This window comes from Tiliqua scincoides, chromosome 10 (genome assembly GCF_035046505.1).
Source record: "Tiliqua scincoides isolate rTilSci1 chromosome 10, rTilSci1.hap2, whole genome shotgun sequence".
NCBI lineage: Eukaryota > Metazoa > Chordata > Lepidosauria > Squamata > Scincidae > Tiliqua > Tiliqua scincoides.
This window is the reverse complement of record NC_089830.1, coordinates 6,366,787-6,391,549: the sequence shown is the minus strand read 5'-3', so window position 1 is coordinate 6,391,549 and position 24,763 is coordinate 6,366,787. Positions and strand designations below refer to the sequence as shown.

At 49.6% G+C, this 24,763-nt stretch overlaps 1 protein-coding gene across 2 annotated transcripts; it reads right to left on the bottom strand.

The window, feature by feature from the left end:
- WDTC1 (WD and tetratricopeptide repeats 1) lies at positions 1 to 24,763 on the bottom strand. Of its 2 annotated transcripts, none has more exons than XM_066638421.1 (16): positions 24,538 to 24,763; positions 19,554 to 19,702; positions 17,122 to 17,205; positions 16,775 to 16,821; positions 14,856 to 14,967; positions 13,632 to 13,819; positions 12,950 to 13,132; positions 11,739 to 11,833; positions 11,367 to 11,482; positions 10,962 to 11,037; positions 8,293 to 8,389; positions 6,546 to 6,719; positions 5,948 to 6,186; positions 5,086 to 5,254; positions 4,371 to 4,563; positions 1 to 3,659 (listed from the first exon to the last, which is right to left on the bottom strand). In XM_066638421.1, the coding sequence occupies exons 2-16, from the start codon at positions 19,674 to 19,676 to the stop codon at positions 3,462 to 3,464; spliced, it is 2,094 nt and encodes a 697-aa protein (XP_066494518.1). In that variant the 5' UTR covers positions 19,677 to 19,702; positions 24,538 to 24,763; the 3' UTR covers positions 1 to 3,461. The 2 variants fall into 2 exon arrangements, with proteins under 2 accessions (XP_066494518.1, XP_066494519.1); XM_066638422.1 differs by having other exon boundaries at positions 5,951 to 6,186.

Here is a 24,763-nt window from a genome sequence, read left to right as displayed (position 1 = left end):
TAGAAGGAAAGTAGTGTTTAATTGCTTATCCCTTTTCTCTTCCAGAGAAACACAAATCCCATTCCCAATGACAAAGACCAAGCCTTGTTGTGTTACTTCTACATGTGCAGGGGCAACTTTTAGGCTTGCTGTCATCTTGTTTCAATTCCTGAAAATGTATATGAGTGTTGCAACTATCTTCCTAGCAGCCAAAAGGAAGCTTTCTTTGGGGTGCTCATTTTATACACCACAAGGGATCCTCTCTGCTTGATTACAAAAATAGCACTCTTCTAGACTTTAGAAAAAGTTAACCCAAGAAACAGAAGAATAGAGCTTCTTTCTTCCCAGGACCCAAATGGGAGAGGGCAATGGTGAGCTTGGCAGCACTTCTTATCCCACCTCAGTGTTCTTCCATCAATGGACTATGTACATGCTCTATGTACCCAGAACAAGGTGTCTAGAAAATGGGACTGCCTTTTGCCCACTACTTTTTTTTTTCTCCTTACACAAAGCAGCAATCAATTAAAAACTCTCTGCATGACCTAGGAAAGGAATGATGCAAGCCAGGCTCTCACAACGGGAAAACAGTAGCTGCCATAACAGAAGAGACAGAACAGGACTTTGATCCTGTTTCCTAAACTCCGAGTTCTTGGGACAAAGGAGGGAGTTGGCAAGCTTTTGCCATGGAGGTTTAGAACCATGTTTGAAAGGTCCTTGCAAGGAGGAAAAACCTGACCAAGGGTCTCAACTTCACCGCTCAAGGCAACTTGTCTTGCAAGTGATGTCTTCCCCCCCACCCCATAATTTATAAGCAGTTTCATCTCCAGATTGCAGAAGGCTACTCACTTATTGGAAGCATCGTCACTGAACTCTTCCCCCATTGACTGCCATTTTCTCTTACTACTCCTTTTGTCCCACCTATGTGTAGAATATTGGGGAGGGGGAGAGAAGAGACTGCAAAGCTTTTGCTACATGTTACTCCTTAGGATAAGCCTTTTGTTATGCTCCAGGAAGATGTAGGGTGGGGAGAAACACAATTCTTTCTGCCCTGCCTCCCAATCTTCCCCCATCCCCTGCAAAGTATTGCTCTTCAGCAGGAAGTTAAGGCCAACTGACTATCCCATACAAACCAAGGAAGAAATAGAAACAGCAACAGGATAAGCCACAAAAAACAAGGGCACAGGGGGATGGGCTCCAGATGCCTGGTATGTATCTGGCAAAACTTCCAATTCAGTTGCATTTCAAAAAACCCACACTTTGAGACAAGCAGTGAGGTCTGGGGACAAAAAGAAAAACTGAAGGATCTCTCCAGTACCTTGACATCAAGGGTTTACCCTGAACAATGTCTATCTAGGTAATGCAGTTTTAAGGGCCTGCAAAACACAGTTAACTTCTAAAGGGAGAAGGATACATCAGAGGCACCACCTTGTAAGCAGCTGCCTGGTTAGTAGAGAAGAACCTGGCTTTAGGTAATAAGAGGGCTGAGCAGAAGCTGGCCTGTTCCAACCCGTATCTCTAGGGGGAAGAGGAGGGAAATCCACAGTGCCAGGAGGCCACCACGTAGTGATCTAGACCCAGACCAAGTGGAGCTGGAAGACCCAACTGAGCTCTTAGCCAGTTTCACAACAGGAAGAAACTGAAGCAGTCCCTTCTCTGCAGAGGAAAATGTGGCTGGGTGTTGCTGACCTTTCCTGGAGGTGAGAAGAGCAAAGAGATGAAAACGTTTTGTGGAGAGATGCCAGTGAGACCCTGTTTCTCTCCTCCCACCCTGCCCTGCAGCCTACCATCCCTCCAGTTCCAAAGCATTCCAGAGAAATCCCCCACAAAGAGCATTTGTGTGATGGTTCAAGCCAAAAAAGCCCTTGGAGGCAAAGCGCTTAGGGAAGAGCAAGGAGCCTCTTATCCAGAAGAGCAAAGTGGGGCGCCACAGCCCTGGAGAGGCTGCACTCCAGATGCATATGGCCCAGCAACTGTGCCACAGAGGGCTTTTGTGGAAGAAGAGCAAATGTTTCCTCAAGCTCCTCCTGAAGTTCACCTGTTTGGGAGGGCCTTGCATTTGAGCAGCAATGCTTCTCCCTTATGCCTTCTATGCTGGTGGCTCAGACCAATGCCACCCCCACCCTCATTTCTGCCACCTTTTTTCATAAAAGTCGAGGCCCAAGTGTGGTGCTGAACTATCTCTTTCCCAAAGATGCAACTCACAGTGCGTCGGGATGCCACGTCTCCAAGACCAGCACTACAAACAGCAGCACTTTCCAAAGCCCCATGTTGGCAGCAAAACAGTGATAGCAACATGACACGTGTTTGTGAGACTTCCACGGAGAGAATCTAAAAGAGTAACACACTTGAGGTTGCACAGATGGGTCACTGAAGACAACACTCTGCCATTTTCAGGGGTTTTGCACACCAGGTATATCCCGGGAGCAGGGCTGGGAGGGGCTAGAAGGAACGCAAAAGACTACCCACCCATGGGATTTCTCATGCCTGTGGCAAAGAAGGAAGTTGCATCAGTGCTGGGGGGGGAGGGGAACCTTCTCCAGGGCCAGTGAGCTATTCCATCACACCAGGCATCACCAGCCTCCAAGGGTGATGAGGCAGAACAGCAAAGTACTCTGCTCCTGGCCACAGAAACACATCGACTCAACTCTTTCAGAGGGGGAAATAAAATCACCAGGAGTTCCCAAAAGAGCAGCAACATCAGGTCCTTTACTAGCTCAGGTCACACAACTCATCAGACCCCAGAAAGGGGCCTCTCCCTGTTACAGCCATCTCTCTGCACATGGAAGAAACAAAGTACTGGATACGAGAGCCAGCAAAGAGTTAGTTTCTCTGCCCGGCTGCAGGTCCTCCGTGCTGCCGTCTTGCTTTAACTAAGGTGCCTGCTTTTCTATCTGGCCACTTTTGTTGTGACCACGTGTTAGATTGCAAAGGCCAGGTGAACGCTAGTTGGCTTCTGCGGTGGGACCACCAACGGAAGCCCAAACGTGACAGCCAAACTAAGGACAGGCAGCTAGCAGCGCAGCAGGCAAGCCAAGCTTTGATCACCGCATGACACTTCATTCCAGAATCCCTGCCCTAATTTACATTTTATTGAGTTTCCAGACATCCACCCGGCAAGATGCATTCATGTTGGCAACGCTGCCCTCCCTCCCCCATCTTCCAGGCCATGCAGCAGCAGTACCAGAGGAGGGGACAGCTGCTGCCAGTTCTGAATGGCTCAAAGACACCGCAAAAAGGAGCCCTGCACAGGCAAGGATGCCCTGTTCACAGATTGCCCAAAGAGGAGAATGGTATGGCCGAGGGGAGAGACGGTAGCAGCAGACCCACACAGCTGGCGCCACTCCTCCTCCCCCTGCCTGCTCTGTGCAGAGCGTGCAACAATGTGGTTGTCCATTCAAGTTCCAACTGAGCAGACTAGATTGCCCTTCAAAACAACCAACCAATCAAAAGAAACAACTGTGGGAAGGAGAAGCAACTCCGCTCTAGCTGGTCCGGCAGTGGACTTGCCCCTCGGAGCTGTCTTCATCATCAGAGCCTCCGGCTCCACCGCTGGTCAGTCCTGTGATCCGGTAGCCCATGTTCAAGAGCATCACCTCCAGCGGGTCAGCGTTCATACGCCTCTGGTTGGCCTGGGAAGCCCCTTCCATGTCTTCCACCACACGCCCACTCACAGCTTCACTCTGCAAGATCAAAAGGGAGGAAACATCCACAAAGGCTGCTCGTTATGGGCGCACCAACACCCCTCCCCCGCAGCAGGCATGCCTCCTCCAAACACAGCAAGGAGCCACTGGCAGCCCTCTCCTACAAGCCAGTTTCACCCTCTTAGAAAGTCCCCAAAGGGCGTTCTGCAACATCCACATGCCAAAAGCCTTTGGCACACCTGGCCTCTCGAGTCTTGCTCTTCCATACTAACTAGGAGGAAGCACCATTGTGTGTCCCAGAAGCAGGGCCAGAAGCTCTTCCCTGTGTTGCACACAAACTCTCCAATTCTGCTCACTATGAAAGCAAGCAGTGGTGAGCAGATTCCGAGATTCCGCAACATGCAATGACACAGGAAGTGGTCACTTGGGCCAGTATGGTGTAACGTTACAAAGGCTGGATTAGCAACAAGGAGACCTAGACCCAAATTCCTGGCTGGCCAAGTCACCATTCTGCAGCATGGCCTCCCTCTCAGTCTTGCTTGAAGATGAAAGGGAAGGGAGGTGCAAGGCGGAAGAAAGAGTTATAACTCTTTATGGCACCCATTTACACTTCACTTTGGAAGGGCAGGCTAGAAGTGTCATCTCACAGAGTATGTATTACATTTCTGCCTCTGCCTCTAAGGCAAGTGCTCTTCCCACTACCCCTTTGCACAAAGCACCCTCGCAGGCCCCCCCCCCATCTGCTCTTACCTCCGGCCTGGGATTCCACAAGCGGACAACTGGGTCAATGCCACTGGTGGCCAGGAAGCAATAACTGGGGTGGGGCTGGAGGCAGTTCACAATCGACTCATCGCCCTGCAGGACCCGCACCAGGTTGGTTGTTTCCTTCTCCCAGATAAAGAAGGAGCCGTCGTCTGAGCCGCTAACGATGTACTGAGCATTACTGGAGGGACATAAGCAGAGATCACTGTGTGCCACAGAGGGCCCCATTCCAGTGGTAGAAACTCAAGTAGCAGGCCCAGAGGGAGGAAGCGTCCTCAACACAGAAGCAGGGGGCAGGGAGCTGCCTCCACTTGGTGGAGAAAGGAAGCGAGAAGCCAAAGAGTTGCTTTTCCCTAAGGCCAGAGGAAAGTGCTTGCAGTGGAGGTAGCCCACGGCCCATGAGAGGGAGTGCAAGGGGTACTGGGCCCTGGGATCAAAAAGGGGGCCAGATGTCAAAGGAGGGGGCCATAAAGTTTCCTGGGATTCAGAAAACGTTTGCGTATATTGTGTGAAGATGTGCATTCACATTTTGTGTAAGCCTAATCATTTTGTATATCGTAATTTGTAGAAAATATGATCTAATGGAGAAGAGAAGGGCCCAAAGGAAACTTTGTATTCCCTGATAAAATTCCTCTCAGAGGCCTTCAAGGTGACTGCCTGCACAATGCCGTGTGGCCAGAGTCCTGGCACAAGGGCCACACACCTGCCGAAGAAGTTTGCCTCTTTGATGTCCGTTGTGGTGTTGCAGTGGCCGCAGTACCGGAACTTGTAGTCGAAGCTGCGCTCCCTCAGCACCACCTCGTCCTCGGAGACGGAATCTTTACGCCCGCTTGCTCGCATCCAGATGGGGCCGCTCCCTTTCTTGTCTTCAGCTGGAAGAACACGGGACTTATTGTCGAGGCTTCAAGGCAACATGAGGCCTTCTTGGCCACCCTACCTGTCACAGCTGATGGCAAGATAATGCAGCCAGGCACTGCTTGACTGTGCAAAGCAAGTCATGGGTCTTTCCTCACGATAACCCTCACCCTCTCCCAGTAAGTGCATTATCCCCACATTGCAGGTGGGAGGGCTGAGAGGGAGCAGCTGGCCAAGGGTCCCTTAGATCACTCACAACAGAAGCAGTCCTGCAGCTCTGGCTCTCAACCTCCACACACAATAAAAATGGGCCAACCACCAGCCCCACAACCCCTCAGCGTCAAAACCCAATCTGAGATTGGAACCTAGAAATTGCTGAGTGACCATTCACCACTCAGGGGAAGCTGCAAGCAGCTCTGCATCCCTTACGTTTTCTAAAAGCACCTGTGGGTTTGGTCCTCTAACTGAGAAGGGATTGCAACACTGCAGGAGCCAGGCTGAACCTGGGCTGTTTCCCTAAGCTAAGCAGCACCCCCACAAGTCTCATTCAGTGTGAAGAAACTGTGTGCTCCCCATTAGGGAAAAGCACATAGTAGAAAGGCAGAAGGTTCAATTATTAACCTTTAATAATTTGCCCTTCATTAGAAGAGCTTCTTATGATTGGGGAGGGGGGTGCAAGCCTCTGCTGATTAGGTAAGTGGGCAACGCACTACCATTGTCACTCTTTGAGAAGAGGGCTGCGTTGATGTCCCGGTCCAGGGCGTCGCAGGCGCTGCTGTGGGCTTGCTCGGGGAATTTCCCCTTGAAGTCATCCAGGCACTCGAGAGCTTCTGCCACGTACTTCAGCTCAAAGAGGCAGCGGGCCAGGCGGAAGTGCGCCTTCAGGTGGCAGGGGTTCAAGGAGATGGCCTTCAGGCAGTCTCGCAAAGCATCATAGTGATCCCCATCCCTGCAAGGTGATAACGAGTCAGGTCTTCACCCACTTAGGTGCCCACCCACCCCCACCATCTCCTGAGGAGCCAACAGGTACATGCTTCTCCCCCCTTCCTAAAGGCATCTCAGTCCTCTCCAACACCTCTGTATTCCTAGTCCAAGCCAAGGGCTGCACGGCCTTGGTTGTCAACTGCAGAATCTCTCTACCCTTTAGGGAAAGGCAGACCAATCCCCTTGCTGTTGGGAGGAAGGCATCTTAAAGACACAGGTGGTGGCAATTCAACCAGCCTCAGCCTGGGCCAACAGCTCCCCAGACTCCCCTAGCATCATTTTAAAACAGCAGTCGGGGGGTCTGAAAGGGTCCCGTTTGCTCACCACTTGCGCTTCATGTAGGCGGCAGCTCTGTTTCCATACAGCATGGCATTGTGGGGGGCTTTCTGGACAGCTCTGCTGTAAAGCTGGATGGCTCGAGTCCACTGCTGGCAGGCGAACGCCTCGTTGGCTTGCAGCTTAATTTTCTCCAGATAGGGAGGAAGCTCCACTTGTGGGCTGCAGAAGCAAGGAATACAGCAAGACAGAATGTGGTGCCTGCCTATCTCATCTCCATTTCTTGTGTCATACACGTCTCACATTCAGACTCCACTTATCAGCCAGGACTGGATCCTATGACCACACAGACAAAAGACCCAACAGAAACAGGGACCCAACAGAAACAGGGACCCAACATCTCTCTCTTGGTCCCTGGCATCAAGGGTCAGAGTCCAGCTTCCTTCCCTCAGGAGTAGCTGCAAAGGGACTGGGGGGATGACTAACTGACTGTGGCTCTCCATAGAGGCAGAATCTTCTGAGCAAAGAACTTTGACCAGTAGAGGTGAAAGTCATGAAGCCAAGAAAAGTTATAGCTCAAGAGATTGATTGCTCCTTGTTTTGATGTTAAGAAGAAAAAAAGGGACTGGTGCCAAAGCCTTCCTTCTTGCTGACCCCAGGAGCCTAGGGGACTGGTCGTAATGACTTCATGTATATTCCTGAGAGCTGGTTTGGTGGAGCAACTCCAGTGTTGGATGAGAAGTGGGTTTCAAAGCCGCCCTTCTCAGCCATGAGACTCGCTGGGTGATCCTGTCACTCTCTCTCAGTGATCCCACCTCACAGGATTGCTGCAAGGGGAGGAGGACGACCTTCTGCCTGCTATGGGGCTTCCTACATCAGGGGTGTCAAACATAAGGCCCGGGGGCTGGATGCAGCCCACAGAAGCTTTTTATCTGGCCCTCAGGCTCTCATCTGCTGAGCAGTGCTGTGGTGTTATTGCTGAAAGGGCAACCCACGTGAAAATTGGGCTCTCTCATATCTTGAAATACGATCAAGATTTGTGTATTTTCTCTTCTGTTGTTTGCAGCTAATGAGTTCCTAAGTAAGAAAAAAATGCTTATTTTTTATTATGACTTGTTTAATGACATCAATTCCTGCTTAACGACATCACTTCCAGCCCTCAGCAGGCATCATGAATGCTATTCGGCCCTCAGTATGAAACAAGTTTGACACCCCTGCCCTAGAGAGTGGGTCAGCAACGAGCACAGCTCTCTGCACCTACTTGTCCTGGAGGGCTTCTTATCAGTGCTGTGCAGACTGAGCTGACATAGAAGCTAGGCACTTCTCCAAAAGAGATTAGTGTTCTTGCCCCCAGCCCTGCCCTTCTATGCCTGTGTATGCACCAGGGGTGGTCAAACTTGCTTAACATAAGAGCCATAAACTGAATCTTTGAGAGCCACAATATTTAAATTCTTAATATTTATTCCCCATTAACATTAAACATGTTTTAAATCCAGTGGACTCTCCATTTATACCTAATAAACTATAAAACTCAAAAATTTCTTATTTACCTTTTATATTAATTGTGATGCAAAAAAGAGCTCTGCGAACATATTCCTGAGAGCTGCACATTATTATATGCTTGGCCACCTCTGGTATACACCCACTGCCAAAAGCACTGGGAGGACACAGCAACAGGCACAACACCTAACCCAGCTGAAAAACTCCAATAAGATGTTGCTGGTCACTGTGTCGTCACCTCTCAGAATAGGCCCACATCACAGGCCTGGCCAGCAAGGCAGAGATGCTACTGTACCTGCTGTGTGCTCGCCCCTCGGACAATCTGAACCCGTTGCTGTGGAGGTGGATGCCATTGGATACAGTGGGGGCTGATGTTTTCCCATTCTGCACCTCTGAGAGTCAAAGACAAATAGAGTATCAGCAGCAGGTGGTATGCAAGCACCCTCTGTGCATTTGGCCTATTGCCCCTCAGCCTAGAGGAGGCCAAAGGCAACCCCCAAGCACTCCCAGAGTCCACCCACCCCTTCTTCAGTTCTGGTTGCCCCATCTCCAAAAGCACATAGAGTAGGAAGAGGACAACTGTGGTAATGACTGGGGGGGGGGGGTATCTTCCCTAGGAGGAAAGGTCATAGCACTGGCCGTGAGGAAAGACCACAGAAAAGGCGAGATAACAGAGACTGATACAAACAATGAGTGGCGTGGAGAGGAACGGTTTTCTCCTTCTGCAAAGCCACAGCTCAGTCATCCCACAGAGCCAATCAGCAGCAGATTCAGGGCCAACAAGAGAAAGCATTCCTGCACATGGCACAGAGTTAGTATACAGAATTCACTGCCACTAGGTGACCACTCGCCTGGACGGCTTCAAAGGGAACTGGGCAAATTAATAGAAGATAGGATAGGCCTTATTGATATCCATTAACCAAGAGAGCTAAATGGAACCTCCATGTTCTGGGGCACTCTACCACTGAATACCAGTTGCGAGAGGACAACAATGTGGGAGAGCCATTGTCTTCTGCCCCATTTGTGAGCTTCCCGCTGGCCACTATGGCAAAGAGCAGCTCTGATGGCAGAGACCAATGTTCAGCCAGCATTTCAGGGAGTTCAAAGCACTTTGCAAGTATTATGCCCCCAGTCCTTGTAGGAGTGTGGCAAGGCAATCACTTTCATTGTCCCTGCATTGACTGAGGTGGGGAGCTGGACCAAGGCAAGAGTAGGAGGACAAATGCATCATCAGGTAGGCTACATAGATTATTTCAAGGCCCTGCAAAGTCTCTATAGCAGAGGTGCTGGTGGGTGTGCCTCACTGTCCCCAATGCCTTCCTCTATCTCCATCACTATCTTGGGAACAGGATGAGATAACAACAAACGATCTGAGACTATCTCCAGTCTCAGATGGTCCCCAGTGAACAGAGTGGTCAGCAGAAGTCCCTTTGCTAGAAGTCAGGAGCATAACCAGAGTTAGCCAGAATTGTAAGATGGACTGTGCCGGGTCCCCTGCTCCTTTCCAGCAGCTGGCACCAGCAACTCTTTGGCTTCTACCAAGTGCCCACAGCAAATTTCTATCTTGCCGAAATGAAGTCAAGTTTCACTCCTGTTCAGAGAGAAAACAGACCTCTGCCTAGCAACCATCCTGAATCCAGGTGCCCCTCACAACCCACCTTGCTTCATCAGAGGATCTGCCAGGACTCTGCCACCCCTATGCTTTGTGTGGTTCGTGAAAAAACCATCCCTTGTCTCTGGAAATGCTTCTGTGCACCAGGCAGCCCCCATAGTAGTCAGTGCTCCTGAACCATCCTATTAACAGTGGGGAGTACAGATAGAGGGAAACCCCCCCCAAATAGGATATTCAAGTTATGCTGGGCCCACTCCTAAATGCTTAGTGAAAAGTCTCAGGGCATTCTTCTGCCCAAATACAAACTGCCACATTTGTGCCAACATAACTGCTGTGGCTTTCACCAAGAACCCTAGCTCAGAAAAACAGCTGCAAGTCCCATGACAGATCCCAAGTTTCACCTCCCCACAGTACCCAGAGCTTTCTGGAAAAAATGAAAGGCCACTGAACCAGTTCAAGTCACTGGAGCAGCTACACACTAACTTTGCACTTCTCAACTCTCCTCCCACATTAAACCACATTGAGTGAAAAACCTGAATGCACCAGAGAGATGCCCCAAGCTACAAGAAGTAAGAGGGGGGCCTCTAGGTACACTTTTAGTCATGACTACTGATTGCTCAAAGTCACTCAAGCTCTGTCTCCTTCAGTTCTCCACGCTCTTTCCTCCCGAGAGACAAGCATCTATCTGCTACAGACACCTGGTTCTATTGCTCTGTAAACAGAAGTTTTGACACTGGATGATTATGGTACAGCATCAAAAGCCCTGGCTGGTGCTCTATGCTACCCTTGGTCATTCTGTGCCTTCACTTTTAAGCAGAGCTTACCAGAACCAGGGGACATCCACTAAAATTGAGTGTTGGGAGAGTTAGAACGGACAAGAGAAAATATTTCTTTACACAGCGTGTGGTTGGTCTGTGGAACTCCTTGCCACAGGATGTGGTGACGGCATCTGGCCTGGATGCCTTTAAAAAGGGATTGGACAAGTTTATGGAGGAAAAATCCATTACGGGGTACAAGCCATGATGTGTATGCGCAACCTCCTGATTTTAGAAATGGGCTATGTCAGAAGGCCAGATGCAAGTGAGGGCACCAGGATGAGGTCTCTTGTTATCTGGTGTGCTCCCTGGGGCATTTGGTGGGGCCGCTATGAGATACAGGAAGCTGGACTAGATGGGCCTATGGCCTGATCCAGTGGGGCTGTTCTTATGTTTTTAGAGCTACCAAATACTGTGCGTTTTCTCCCTGGCACCCTGCGGGGTACTGGAGTCTGGTATCCCTAATATCCACTGGAAATCTGGGCAATGCACACAGATTGCATGCAATACCCCGTTCTGCAAGAGGCACCATCTTACCTCCTGAAGAGTGGCACTTCTTTGGCAGGAGAAACATGTATGGCCGCTGCTTGTAAGTCAGGTCAAATAAGTAAACCTAGAAGTCAAGGGAAGCAGACAGTGAGCTTTTGATGATACAGGCAAAACAAAGCTAGGACAGGGTAAGTTAATTTTTAAAAATACATTTTCAATCTGCACTTGATTAAATCCATGGATAAGGTGGGTCCACATAACACTACTGTGTCACATTCTGTGATGTTTTCTGCATGGTGAATGAGCTTAATATCATACTCTCATCTACCCTACGAGTTACAAAACATCCAAGTCATCCTTCCAGTCCAATTCAGAAGGTTCAACAGCAGCATACAAAGGGTAGCAAGTAGGGAAATGCAGAAAATCAGCCCGCAAACTCTGCCACAGTCTTACCTGCTCCCCTCCCATGTTCACCAACAGCTCTGTCCCATCGGGACTGAAGGCGACATACGTGGCTACCAGAACTCTCAGCCGGTTATTGTAGTCTGGCAATTTCACAGGAAGATGTCCTGGGGAAGAGAAAGAAACCCCAGCATAGTTCACTTGCACAACTTTGCGGAAAGGAAGGCATTTCAGCATTGATGCATTTCAGCCTCTGCAGCACCCATCAAGAACAAAAGGGGTCCTCAAGTAAGTCATTTTGCTGAGCAGAGCCCTGCCTTGGGAGCAGTCTTCTCTGAGTTGCCGAGAGGCTGCTGCTGCACCTTTTCCCTCAATGAGCCAGCAAGACCAACCTTTCCAATGCACCTGGCCAACCAGTTGTACCTGCTACGTAATACTGCACCGCGGCATCAGGGAGGGGCTTCTGCCGATCACAAAACGTGTGGACTCCGGCTGTGGGATTCTGTTTCATGCTTTTTCTAACCAGAAGAAAGGAAAAGTCACTTTAAAACCAAGGACATCCAGGAGGTTTTCCACAAGCCATCGCCCTGCAGATCAGCTGAGAACACACCCAAAGCAGTTCAGTTAAAGGAGGGTACAAAAAAACTTCTCAGGGTGGGAAGGGCAAGAGTACTTCAAGCCACTTTGAAACTGCTTCAAGTATACAAGAATATTTGCACAATAAGGCAGAGATGGAAAAGAGACCCGAGGCTGCAGTTGATGTCTGTCAGGATTCTAAATCAGGAAGACACAGTACTCTGAGCACAACTAAGGTTTGCATCCCATGTGCAATGTGGGGACCCATCATTAGGATTAGTGTCCAAAGTCAAACTGCCATGAACACACATGTGCTTTCCTAAATAAGAGGTACAAAAGAAACAGGGAGAGATCCTTCTCCCAAGAAGTTTAAAAATCTATGATGGGGGGGGAGAGAACTAGAGAGAGTGGAGGAAAGAAGAGTAGTTCTGAAGACAAGCGAACACAATACTCAGATGTGGTTGCTGAGCTTGGGAAGGAGGACTTTTAGGTACCACTGCAGACAAACGGAGAGCTGTTCAGCAAAGAACGGGAGCATTTACATATCACTGATACCCAAAGGGCTTCAGGGTTCTACTACGGTCTTTGTATTTTGTAGCAGAAATACAATCAGAATGCACCCCTTGATCTCACCTTATGAAGACTGAGCCGTGTCCCAGACCCATTTCACAGAACAGAGAAAGTGGGCCCAGGAAAGCATGTGCTACAACAGTTCTTGTGAGGTACTACAGACAGGTCTCTCTCTGCTACAAACGACCTTGACTGCTTTCCTGCAACATGTCCTATTATAATAGGCACAACTCTGCTGGCTTTATGACTGCTTCATTGCCTGGCCAGATGAATCATGGGTCCACATGTTCACCTGCACAAGCCTGATCAATTTTATCATTAACTGGATCTTACATAATAGACGTTATCTTTTAACGTCTTTAAGGCTCTGTGGAACTCTTTGCAACATGGCAACACATCCAGAATGTGTCTTCTGAGTTCTAGCCCTACCACCACTTCCACTTGAGAGAGGCTTTGGCCCACCAGGTCACCAGCCCTAGCTCCATTACCTATGGTTATGGATCATGCGTATGTCATAGATTCGCACAAAGGGCCCGTTGGCTCCCACTGCTAGGTAGTTGTTGTCCTGGGGGTTAACAGTGAGACACTTGGCCTCCACCAACTGCCCACAGTATTCAGTCAGATCAATCAGGACTTCCGAGTGCTTGCTGTTCTCTCTCAGGTCATATTGCCTACAAAAAGGAATTGAGAAAATGAGGACTAGCAGGTACCCACAACAGAGAAGCAGCCAGCTCAAGTCACTGCATTCCAAGTCATTGCGGAAGGCAACCAATTCTGGGTTTCGTTTGCATAGGTGTCCTCCAACACGAAGGCTGCAGGGGAGGCATACAGCTTGGTTACAGAGCAACTGCATATGGCTCAAGGCTCAATCCGCGGCACTTCCAACAGAAAATGCCAAGGCAGAAAGACCAGGGAAGGCCTCACGAGTCACAGGAGACAAACAACTCTGACTGACTCAGTGCAAGGCAGCCCAGTCCCCTACTAAAGACAACGTGGTGCGACAGGTACTGTCCTCTTTCCTCCCCCCCCCAGCAGAAGTTTGGTATGGAGCAGCCACACCTAGTGGGGAAGCAACACTGAGTGCTTGGAGCGGAGGAGAGGAATAAAGGGTGGCACATGCCAACAAGGAGAGACTCCAGACAACCCCCTGATGCAAAGCAGTGCCCTTACCTGATCAGCCCATCCTCTGCTGCACTCCAAAAAGTGTTGGGCCACATGGGAGCCGTGGCAATACGCTTGACTCTGTTTTTGTGGTCACCGAACATATGGATGGTCTCTTTAACAGTCAGGTCATGGACATGCACCTTGGAATCCGCAGCCCCAGTGATCAGTATTCGATCCTCTGCATGGGGCAGGAACTATGGAAAAAGCAAGCAAGATGTAATGAAGCATGCATCCATCCCTCACACTAGACAGGGAAGGCAGCCTGGGGCCCTCTTGGTCAGCACTGCCAACAATGAGTGGCAGCGACTTCCCAGCCCTCCCTGGAGATGCAGCCAAACCCAGGAAGACCTTCAGCATGCAAAGCAGGAATGGTTCAAACCCAGAACTACAGGTCCTCCTTCCCCCCAGTGCATAGGTTTGTGCCAAGTGTGAGCTGCCTTAAGCCTCTCACAAAGGTGGGGAAAATATTTTAACACAGTCTGCCAGCTCCACCTGCAAACAGATTTGCTGCTGTCACGTGATATGTTCTGCTTCCAGGGTTGAAGTGCAACAGAGCTTGTGTTTTTCTTAGGCTGTTGTCCAGTCACAACATGAGGCATTTACTGTCACAAACAATGGCAAGTTGCCTCCATAAAATTCAGGGAAAAACCAGGGAATTTAAGTGATGGCATAAAAGGGGAGACTCACACGACTGCAAGCTTAGTCAGGGCAGCCGTTCCTTCCCCTTTAGCCCCAACTGAACATGTGTGGGATAAGCCAATACTGTCAGTCATCCATCACACACACAATGACCAGTGCACATGCTAGGAGCTGTGACAGAAAACCCCCTTGCATGCACCTGAGGCTTGAGCTTGTGACAGCCAATCACAATGTGGGGCAACCACTTATCCAGTCTGGTTGAAATAAACTCAATCAGCAAAGGGTCTTGGTCTTAAGGAGGGCAGCTGTGGTGGATCTGAGGTGCCAAAGTTGGCGACGGCGACTGCACGAGCAACTAGGAAGGTTTCCTGAACAAGCGCTGAGCAAAGGCAGGGTTAACAAGGTAGTGTCACTGGGGATTTGCAGCTCAGCCATCAAAACATCTGGAGTTTCAGAGACTGAAACTGTACTGTGAGTTTGCCAAGCAAGGGTGCCCATACACCCCTATTCTGGAGACTGAAAACCATGTTTGCCGTACTGATAATGAATGCTGTTTAAGGAGATCACCACCTCTGCCTGGAGTTAGCTCACCTTGACTGAGAAGATGTTTGCTGTGTGCCCCGTATGCATGGAAAGGAGCTTCTTATGGTTCAGGGGATCCCACACAATTGTGTGCTGGTCATCAGAACCAGAGGCCAGCAAACTGGGAAAATCCAAGGAGACAAACAGAGGATCAGCTCAGCTGTTTCAATGGCTTGCAGAGTTATTCCGACCTCAATCAGTTTTTTCACACCATCTGCAATCAGCCCCATAACGCAAGCGTCACTCGGACACTCTGCAGCTGATGTCAGGCTGCAGACTGCAGTGGCAGGAATGGGAGCAGATGTAGGCTAGTTCAACAGCAATGGAACAAGCCAACAGCTAAGCAAGTGGCTGAAGAGTCTCTGAGGTGGGCAGACTCCCTTGATAGGAACTGCACCTTTGCTCAGATTAGCTTCCTGTAGACATTTAAACAGCACTGGGTCTACTTCTCCAGGAAAACAGTAAATATAATACTGTGCAATGAACTATAGGTAAGTAGTCATCACCCTGCCAGCCAGAAGGGAACTAACCCAACAGGTCTCCTCTCCAATGTCACCCTCAGCTGCTAGTGTTTTGTGTGTGCACACATACCTGCCGGGCAAGCTTCCATATGTCGCTAGGCAAACCTCAAACTCTGTGGCATGCCATGTTCAGCATAACTCCAACCTCTCGGCATCTGACCCTCCTCTAAATACCATGACCTTGTAAAGTGTGCCATGAACCCTAGCTCTGCCTAGCTCTGCCTTGCAAGTTCATACCAACCCAGCCTTAGGTTTCCAGAGTCCGCTGGAGGCTCACATGCAGCGCAAAAGGCTAACCCTAACACCTGGTGTTCAGAGACATACTGCCTTCCCTACACTGTAGCCTTATTTTGCTGTTGAGGCTTGTGGAGCTCCAACACTTATGCTTGGGTCACATGGTTTGCAAGAACATCACCCAGATGACCAGACAGCTCCAAGAGACCTGGGGGTGACATCATCCCCAGGCACTGAGAGCCAGCCACAGGAGGAGGAAACTGGATGGGGAGCCTAACTGGAAAATGGAGGAGAGGATGGGAGCATTAGACAATAGAGTAAGGTAGGAAGCAAGTGTGGAGAAATCAGGTGGAGCAGGGAAAAGAGAGAAACCAAGGAAAGAAGATGCTAGTGTGGAGCTTGGAAGAGGCAGTGACGCATGCAGGAGACAGAAGGAGTGGGACAGAGGAGTAGAGGAGGTGCCATCAAGGGACTGGAGGGACAAAGAGAGGGAAAAGGAGTGACAAGGACAAGAAGGCAAGCAAGATGCTAAGTTGGAGTGGACAGGTAGGAAGGTGAGTCAGAGTCTCCCTGAAGGCTGTAAGAGGAGGTTCCCTATCTGGAAGAGAGCTGGGAGCAACACTCCCACACCTACAGAATGCCAAGCCCTTCATCTCCACTTCCACCTTTTTCTCCCAGTTAACCCAGCCCCCTTCATTAGGCAGGGTTCTGTGTAAACCATCTCCAGCAGTGGATCTCCAGTGAAATCAACTGGGAAGGTCCACAAGGGGAGACTTGACCAAGGGAACATTCACATAGCCAACATACAGAATAAACTCCTTCCTGGCACCAATGATTTCACAGTGAGATGGAGCCCACTTTGCAGGTCCCCAGCCTGTTTGACGTTTCCTGGAAGGAGGTGGAGGGAGGCAGGACCCCAGCAAGGCCACCACCTATTAACAGGCCTGTTTTCCATGAAGTTACCTCATCTGGTTTTCAAAACCAACTAAGAAAAGGAGATTCCACTGGAACACGGTACAGAGAAGGCATGTTTTGGCTGAGCTAGACAGGAGCAAACTGAAAAAGCAGCCACTTATAACAGTAGCTGCCCACCTAGATGCTGGGATTCTTGCAACTCCACCTTGGATATAAACTGTGCTGCCATCTTTATCCCTCACTTTTAGACATACTTACTTTCCCTTTTCATTCCACTCCAGGCAGTTGACACAACCAGTGTGACCCTAAAAGGAGGCAGAGGGGAAAAAAACGTTACGCTGGTTCAGGAATTAACAGAATGCCCCAGGATTACAACAAACTCCTCCAGTTGGAGAGTTCCAATGTTCCTGGACATTTCATAGAACACTCAGACCATCTCCTGCCCTCAGCACTTTAGACAAGGTCATTCCTGTCTGCTCATCACAGAGTACCACATCAGAAGAGGTTGGCCAACTCTTTCAAGGTTTGCAGGAGGACTCAGGTGCTCTGCGATTTCTATCCCAGGACAGATAGAAACTCCTCCTCTCCCAGCACTGTCCACTTACCTGCAGTTCTGCCTCCAAGCCCAGGCGGCGAATGAATGGGTCAGTAACATGATAGTGTCGCTCAAAGCTGAGGGCGCCTTTCTCCTGGAAAGAGTAAGTAGCAAATCATATTTATGCATGGATGAGATACCTGTTGCATTAGCCTAGCTAGCCCAGTGTGCTCAGGCTATAAACAGGTCCTCTCTACCTCCACACAACAGCAGAAAGCAAGGTGCTTCTCAGGCACCCAGGACTTCACTGAGGAGAGAAGACCATAGTGGGTCCCCAGCTGCTGCAGCAATCATCACTCTAACCATGTTGTCGAGGAGGCATCTGCAGTGGACTAAGAAGCCATGGAGCTCACCAGATGCCCACTAGAGTGTCTCTAATACCTTAGACTGCTGAGGGATTGGTCGGAGGGATGGGGGGGTTCATTTGTTTAAGCATTAATGGAGCTTCAGGGTAAATCCAAGGACACTACTGGGTCTCACCAAGCATGGCGTGCATGAAAAACAAAGCAAGAGCTAGCTTAGAAAAGAAAAACCTTCCCTCCTGTATACCCAAAGAGTAGATTTTGTCGTACAAGAGTGATGGGAATCAAGAGGCACCAATAAGGGTGAGCCTGTACTGGGATCCCTGCTTCTTATTCAGCTGAGGCTACAATCCTAACCCCTTATGTCAGTGCTTTCCAGCACTGACATAAGGCCAGTGCAGCTCTGAGGTAAGGCAACAAACATTCCCTTACTTTGAGGAGGCCTCCGTGAGTGCCACCCAACTGCAGGATGCAGCACATGTCCCATTGGAAAGCACTGACATAAGGGGTTAGGATAGTGCCCTGAGTCTCCACCACAGAAAGTCACCCACAGGTAGAGGACTGGTTTGAAACCTACTCTCTCACAGGAGAAACTAAAGAAGAGAATATAATTCTTGCATGCTGCATTAGCCAATCCTATGGCTAGCAACTCATGTTTAAGAGGAGTCAGATTTTGTAAATGACCCAACAACATTGGCTCTGTCCACACTTTCAGCCACAATGTTGGTAAACCCACCCACCTCTCTCCAGTGCAAATAGCAATAGAAGCCTTGGCAGGGCCAAACTCTTCTCATGCACCTCAGCGGCTCACACCTGTTTTGCACCAATCTTGGCATCCACATTGCAATGAGAAGCTGATGATCATAAAACGAGTTACTTCTTGACAGAGCATTTATTCACACTGCTAGGGAGGAGTTCAAAGAACTTTTTGCTGTTTTCCAGGTGAGCAGAGACATATGAGGAGGGGAGATTTCAAGGAAGAAGGCCAGGCAAGAAGCCTCTCGAAATTAGACTGGAACCTCAATCTCTAGGCTATGGTACCACCTTTCAGGCTCATCTGAACAACCACTTCCTTCCACAAGAACTCGTGTGGCAGCTGAAGTGACCTTGCAGGACCTTTCTCCAGGTGCCCCCTCCCCACAGTGGCAAGTGAAGGAGCAGAGGGCGTTCTCAGTGACAGCACCCACACTTTGCAACCATTCCCCAAGCTAAATACTCCTGGCACCTTCTCTCTCATTTTCTTGGGGCCAGGCAAACCCACCCCTGCTCCCATGGATGCTCTATTGTTAGCCTCACTGCTTTTATTCCGTTTTACTATTTTAATCAGCTCTACTTCTTTGTCTTTGGATGCGTTTGAGCTGCTGCATTTTGTTGGGAGCGGAATTTTTAATGTCTGTCTCAATACAATTCAATTCAAAGACCTTTATTGGTATAAGCTGTCAGCTCCAATAAATAAACCAATGAAAACAAAATTAAAATTCATATATAGATCATATCAAAGAGACTGATCGTACTTCACTTCAACCACCATCAGAAAGTTCACAACTTCCACCATCACTTCTGCTGTCTCAATGCTTAGCCAATAAGGCAGTGTACAAATTCTTTACATAAGATGAATAAACAAGGTAAAAGCAGCTCAGAGAGAGAGAGTGTATGCGTATTACTGTAGCTCAGTTCAGGCCTTACACCCAACCCTGGTTCAACTGCCAAGAACACACTCCATGCTCCCTCCCTCCTGCCCTCCAGCGCTTCTGCAGTCACCCATTTGCCATGACATGCAAACTGGGCAAGAGCAGCAGCCATAGCTTGCCTCTGAACAAGACACAGAATTCAGCTGCATTCTGCTTCAGAGACAATTGATGGCAGTGCCCACAGTTTTCCCATTTGAGCATCACTGCAAACTACATGTCATTTAACTAGGCAGTGCAGGAGGGGACAAGAGTGCACAAGAGGAGGACGACAAACACACAACCACACTCCTGACAGTAAGAGGCTGGTTTGGTCACAGCACTCCAACTGGGACGCAGCTACCCTACAGAGTTGCCATTTTCTGAGCTGCCACTTCACATTACTCCAGCACAGCCTTTTCAGTGCCACCCCAGCCAGGCAGACCCCTAAAATTCTTTCAGACAAAACGTACCTTGAGCTGCCGGCAGATGAGATCCCTAGTAATGTTTGCTTTTGCCATCTTCTCGCAATATGGCTGTCGGACACAAGTAAGCAGAGGTGTCACTGTGCACCCAAGTGTTCCCGCTGAGGTCATGTCCACAGAGGAGGCATTGACATTACCTGGGGTCAGAGAGGGTTGGGAAAAAGGAAAGAGAGAGCTTCTAGTTAATTGTACAGGAAGTGAAGCAGCACCTCCAGTTGAGATGGCAAAGACAAACTTTCCACTACTATCTGAGACTTTTAATTGTTCCTCCTCCAAGCAGAGAGCTCAGGGACCTCACTAGCCTTTCAGCCTTCAGTGGTGGCACTAACTGTGGGCAGCCTGCTGTGGCATTCAAAACCAACCTAACATTACAGGTGCCTAACTCACGTTTTACTGCATGCTGCAGAGCTGGTCAATCAGTCCTTTGCTGCAGCCTTGTAACAAAAAGTATTTAGAGACCAAGCAGGACGCTGATCCAGTCAGGCATCTGGTGAGGACTCCTATTCTGCCAGCCATGACAGCTCCATTTTAAGATATTTTTAAAACCAAAATCCTTCCAACACATGACACGTTGCAGGCCTGGATTACCACTTGAACTATCAGTTTCATGTAAGGAAATTCCTCCTCCCAAGAGGAGAAACCTTATAGTATTTCTTTAACAAAAAGCTAAGAGGACCTAGAATGTACCAAGCATTTCAAGTTATCATCTTCATTTCTGTAGCACTATCAATATGCAAGAGTCAGGTCCCTGTCCTGAGGGGCTTACAAACTAAATACTGACACAAGGAAGACAACTGAGACAGGTGCAATTGTTTCATGTTACACATATGGAGTTTAGTTACTCAAAGGAAGAACACAGAGGCGAGGTATATGTTGTAGCCTTTCTGGTGTTAGATGCGGAAGATGCAGATTCAAATCTCTGCTCAGCCATGAAGTTTCCAGGGTGACCTTCAGCGAGTCACCATCACTCAAACTAACCTACCCCTTGCAGGGTTGTTGCAAGGACAAAACAAGGGAAAGCGTTATGGAGGAAGGGCAGTATAATAGTGTGAAGAGTAAAACAAAGAAACAACCTACTATAAAAATTCAACCAAACTCTGGAACATCGACTGCTCAGCCACAGGCTGGCACAGGCCTGAATGTTCAAGGTCAACCAAGCAGGAGCAAGGCTAGCTCAGGTCCAAAAGAGGTCAGCGCAGCCTCGGTCCAGCATGGAGAGTGACCCAACCCTAGTCCATCTACCATGTATTTTCACCATGGGGGGGGGGGGAGAAAATATACGTATGTTTGCTCATTTCCTCTGTCAATAAAATCTGAACATCCTCTATTAGTGCAATCCTATCTTGTGCTGGAACAGGCAGGCGAGGATGCCTGTGCTGTATCCAATGCAACATTGGGACCAGAATTGTCTCAGATGGAGGCAAGAGGAAACTCTTCCCCTTACCCCCGGGTAAGCCACCACAGACCCAATGGAGGTGACGCAATTCAGGAGGTGACGTAAGTCTGAGGAGAACAGAGTAGCTTGGAGCCACTAGGCGCTGCTCGGGGAATGGGGTTGGGATCCGGCATCACTACTGGGTCCCAGCCCTGCCACCTGCTCCCTGCCCGCCCACCCCCTGGAACACTCTCTGCCCACCCTCCACCCGCCCTGGAACGCCCTCCTCCCATCTCCTCCCCAACTCTTCCCTGCCATTCACAGACCCCTGCATCGGCACAACCTTCCCTCCCCACGTCGGTGTGGAGGCTGGATGCAGCCTCCGTAGGCCAGCGTGCGTCACTGCACCGGCCCAGCTGAAACATGAGGAGGCACAAACATGCTTTATAGCATGTTTGCGACCCTCCTGGGCCAGTGCAAGGGACTTGTGCCAGCCTAACTGAGCCGTTAGGTTTGTACCCTAAGGCAGTGATTCCCAAACTGTAAGCCACAGCTTGCTGGGGAGCCATGGAAACCAGAGGAGCCACAGAATCCTTGCGAAAAACTCACGGCCCTAAACGATGTATAGGATAGTAGCCCTAATTGGGAGATGCGGCCAATAGGTGAAGAGAACTACCAGTCAAAAGTCTGGAAACCACTGCTCTAAGGAAAAAATCCTACCTGCCAAATACCTTCAGAAGATCTCTCTGCCTTCTAGGTATATTACACACATACACAGAGCAAACCTTTGATTTAACCAACTAACGGGAGGAAAAAGGAATGCTCTTTTAAGGGTGAAAGTCTGTTTAATTCAAACATGCTGAAGTCAATGGAGAGGAGCCAAACATATATGGCTGTTCCTAATGGAGCAGAAAAATCTGTTGTTTCTAAAGTCTGTTAAACTGAGAGTCATTGTAGATTACAATGCAGAGAAAGTCAGAAGTACGAGTGCCACGGAAACAAAAGTGGCACGAAAGAGCACAGATGAACCTAAAATCCAGGTTCTTCCTGGAGTGCAGAGCAACCACTCAATTTTGGCCTGCCTGTTCTCTTACAAGACTTATTGCCTCTTGAACGTGAATTGGTTGAAAATTTGAAGGGAAGGGGATAAGAGGCAGGCAACCCCATGAAGGAAGAAGGAGAGCAGACTCTATTCAAGAAATAAAGTTGATAACCTTACGTCAACAGCCTGGCCTTGTGCTTTTCCAACACAGGCAAGAAAACCCACACACCCCTCTAGACCAAGGAATGGATGCAGTCCATAATTCTGCACCAAAAAAGTACAGGATTCAATACTGAGGATAGAACTGAGCACCCTGAAAGCCTGTCCAGGCATCTTAAGAGCAAGTTCTCAACTCTCATTTCTCCACAGATTTGCTGAAGTCTCAGCAACACCTGGAGAGATCTCCAAAGTCTCAACAGAGCCAAGGAGCATGGGCCAAATGAGGTATGTTGGACAAGCAATTCTTTGGTTGACCTTGGGGTCAAAGTTTGGATCCTCCAAACCCAGTATACACAGTCCTGTTTATTCATCTCTCAACTCTTCCAGCTCGCCATGGACCTTTTATTTCACAGCAGCACTGGGACATATCTAGAGCCTTGCACAGAATAAAATCCATCCTAATAAGCCTTGTGGAAAAGACCAGTCTTCAGCTGCCATTCAGAGGCAGGAAATGGTTGGCAACCTTCAGTCTCGAAAGACTATGGTAGAAGCCTACAGCACCCGGTATTCCTATGCGGTCTCCCATCCAAGTACTAACCAGGCCTGACCCTGCTTAGCTTCTGAGATCAGGAAAAGGTAACTTGAAAGCTACCCACCAAGAGTGCTTTCCACACCTGTGGCACAGAAATCCCATCCCTGGTACCTCTCAAACCAATCTGAGTTGATCATAGCACTCAATTGTTTCAACGGGGCAAGGATCACCCGTCTCACTGCACAAGCTGGTGTCAGTTACCGTGCAGCAAAACAAAAGCAGCAACCAGTGCAGGTGCAAATATGCTCCACAAAACCAGCCATTGCCTTTGATTGTCAAGATCCTCTTCCCTCATTTTTTTATACTCTGAGTGTCCCCTTCATCGCATCAATGCATTAAAGACTGCACCATTCTCCCAAAACCACTGGTCAGATGAAACAGCCCAAATGGGGCTTCACCTCTGCGCAGAAGAAGAAGAGGTGCTTCAAGCAGTTTTTCAGTGTGGGAATCAGTGGACTTCAGGCAACAGTGCAACCCACACATGGAGCAAGCCAGCCCTGACCATCGTCTATAGCAGTGTTCTCCAGCCTTGGGTCAGGATCCCAATGGGGTCATGAAGCCTCAGCTAAAAGGTCTTAGCAACTTACAGGAATTGTTTCATTCCTTTGTAGATCACTGGACTCTTCAGGTACCAGGAGATTGTGTCCCAGTCCTGCTCAGGTTCTTAGCAATTGTGCTAAAATAGTTTACACTAGTGCCAAGCTTCATAGTAACTTTTTTGTTCTCTCTAATAAGAATATTTGGTTACAGTGAACAGTGCTGGGAAGGCATTACTAGGGTGGAGAGTGGGCAGCGATGGGGACAGGGGTGGGAGAAAAGGGTCCTGGGGGGTGGATTGACAATGGGTCTCCAATCTCATACTGTCTATATTTATGGGGGTCATGGCATAAAAAAGGCTGAAGACCACTAGACTAGAGCACCACCAGGTAAAGAAGATGGCATGTAGTGTATCCCTACTCTGATTCTCAGCAGTTGTGCTAAAATTGCTTTCACTAGTGCTAGGCTTCGTGGCAACTTTTTTTCTGCTCTAACAAGAATATTTGGCTATAGTGAACAGTGCTGGGAGGGTATTACTGGGGCGGGGAGTGGGCAGCGACGGGGCCAGGGGTGAGGTCCTGGGAGTGGGAGTGGATTGATGGGGAGTCTCATACTGTATGTATGTATTTATGGAAGTCGGGCAGATTGATGGTGGGTCTCCAGTTTCACACTGTATATATGGGGGGGGTCATGGTGGGGACAGATCTATGGGGAGTTCCAGTCTCATGCTGAATGTATGTATTTATGGGGATCCTGGGTGGGGGCAAATTGATGGTGGGTCTCCAGTCTCATGCTGTATGTATGCATGGGGGTTGGATCTATGGGGAGTCTCCAGTCTCAAACTGTACGTACGTACATATGGGGTCCTGGGAGGGGGGCAGATCAATGGGGGGTCTCCAGTCCTATACTGTACTTACATATGTATTTATGGGGGTCCTGGGGGAGCAGATGGATGGGAGGTCCCCATTCTCATCCTGTGTGTGTGCGTGTACTGGTGGGGTCCAGGCACGCAGAGAAGGTCGAGGAAGACCTGCCCCCACAGAGACCCCCCACCGCCGCAGCCAGGGGGAGCTCAGAAGCCAGGCCAGAAGGGGCGTGGCGGGGGGAGGAAGACTCTCGGGGGAGCAGGGGGGCCCGAGGGGGACCCAGGCCGAGCCCCCCAGGGGCAGTCCTACTCCGCGGCTGGAGGGCTCCCACCCACCCTGGGAGAGCCGAGGGCTGGACTCACCCCAGAGGAAGGCCACCCAGGACCCCCCACTGGCAGTACCTGTCAGCGCCCCCTCCTCCTCCTCAGGGCCGGCCTTCCTCCTCCTCCTCTTCCTCAGCAGCGGCCTCTTCCATGCGGGGGGGCGTGGGCGGCGCGTCCCCCTCCCTCTCGGGCCAGGCGGGGCGCCTGACGGGGTGGGCCTGGCGGGGACCCCCTCGGGACCCTCCGCCTCTGTTTACCCCCTTCAGCTGTCCAGGGCTGAGTGAAGACCACCCCTCCTCCTCGC

Excerpts from the sequence above, each read along its gene's own strand:
- WDTC1 (XM_066638421.1), bottom strand. The coding sequence starts at position 19,676 with ATGACCTCAGCGGGAACACTTGGGTGCACAGTGACACCTCTGCTTACT. Across the intron at positions 11,483-11,738 it reads GGTGCAGTATTACGTAGCAG|GACATCTTCCTGTGAAATTG; the intron begins GTACAACTGGTT and ends TCTCTTCCCCAG. Across the intron at positions 6,720-8,292 it reads GAGGGGCGAGCACACAGCAG|CCCACAAGTGGAGCTTCCTC; the intron begins GTACAGTAGCAT and ends TTGCTTCTGCAG.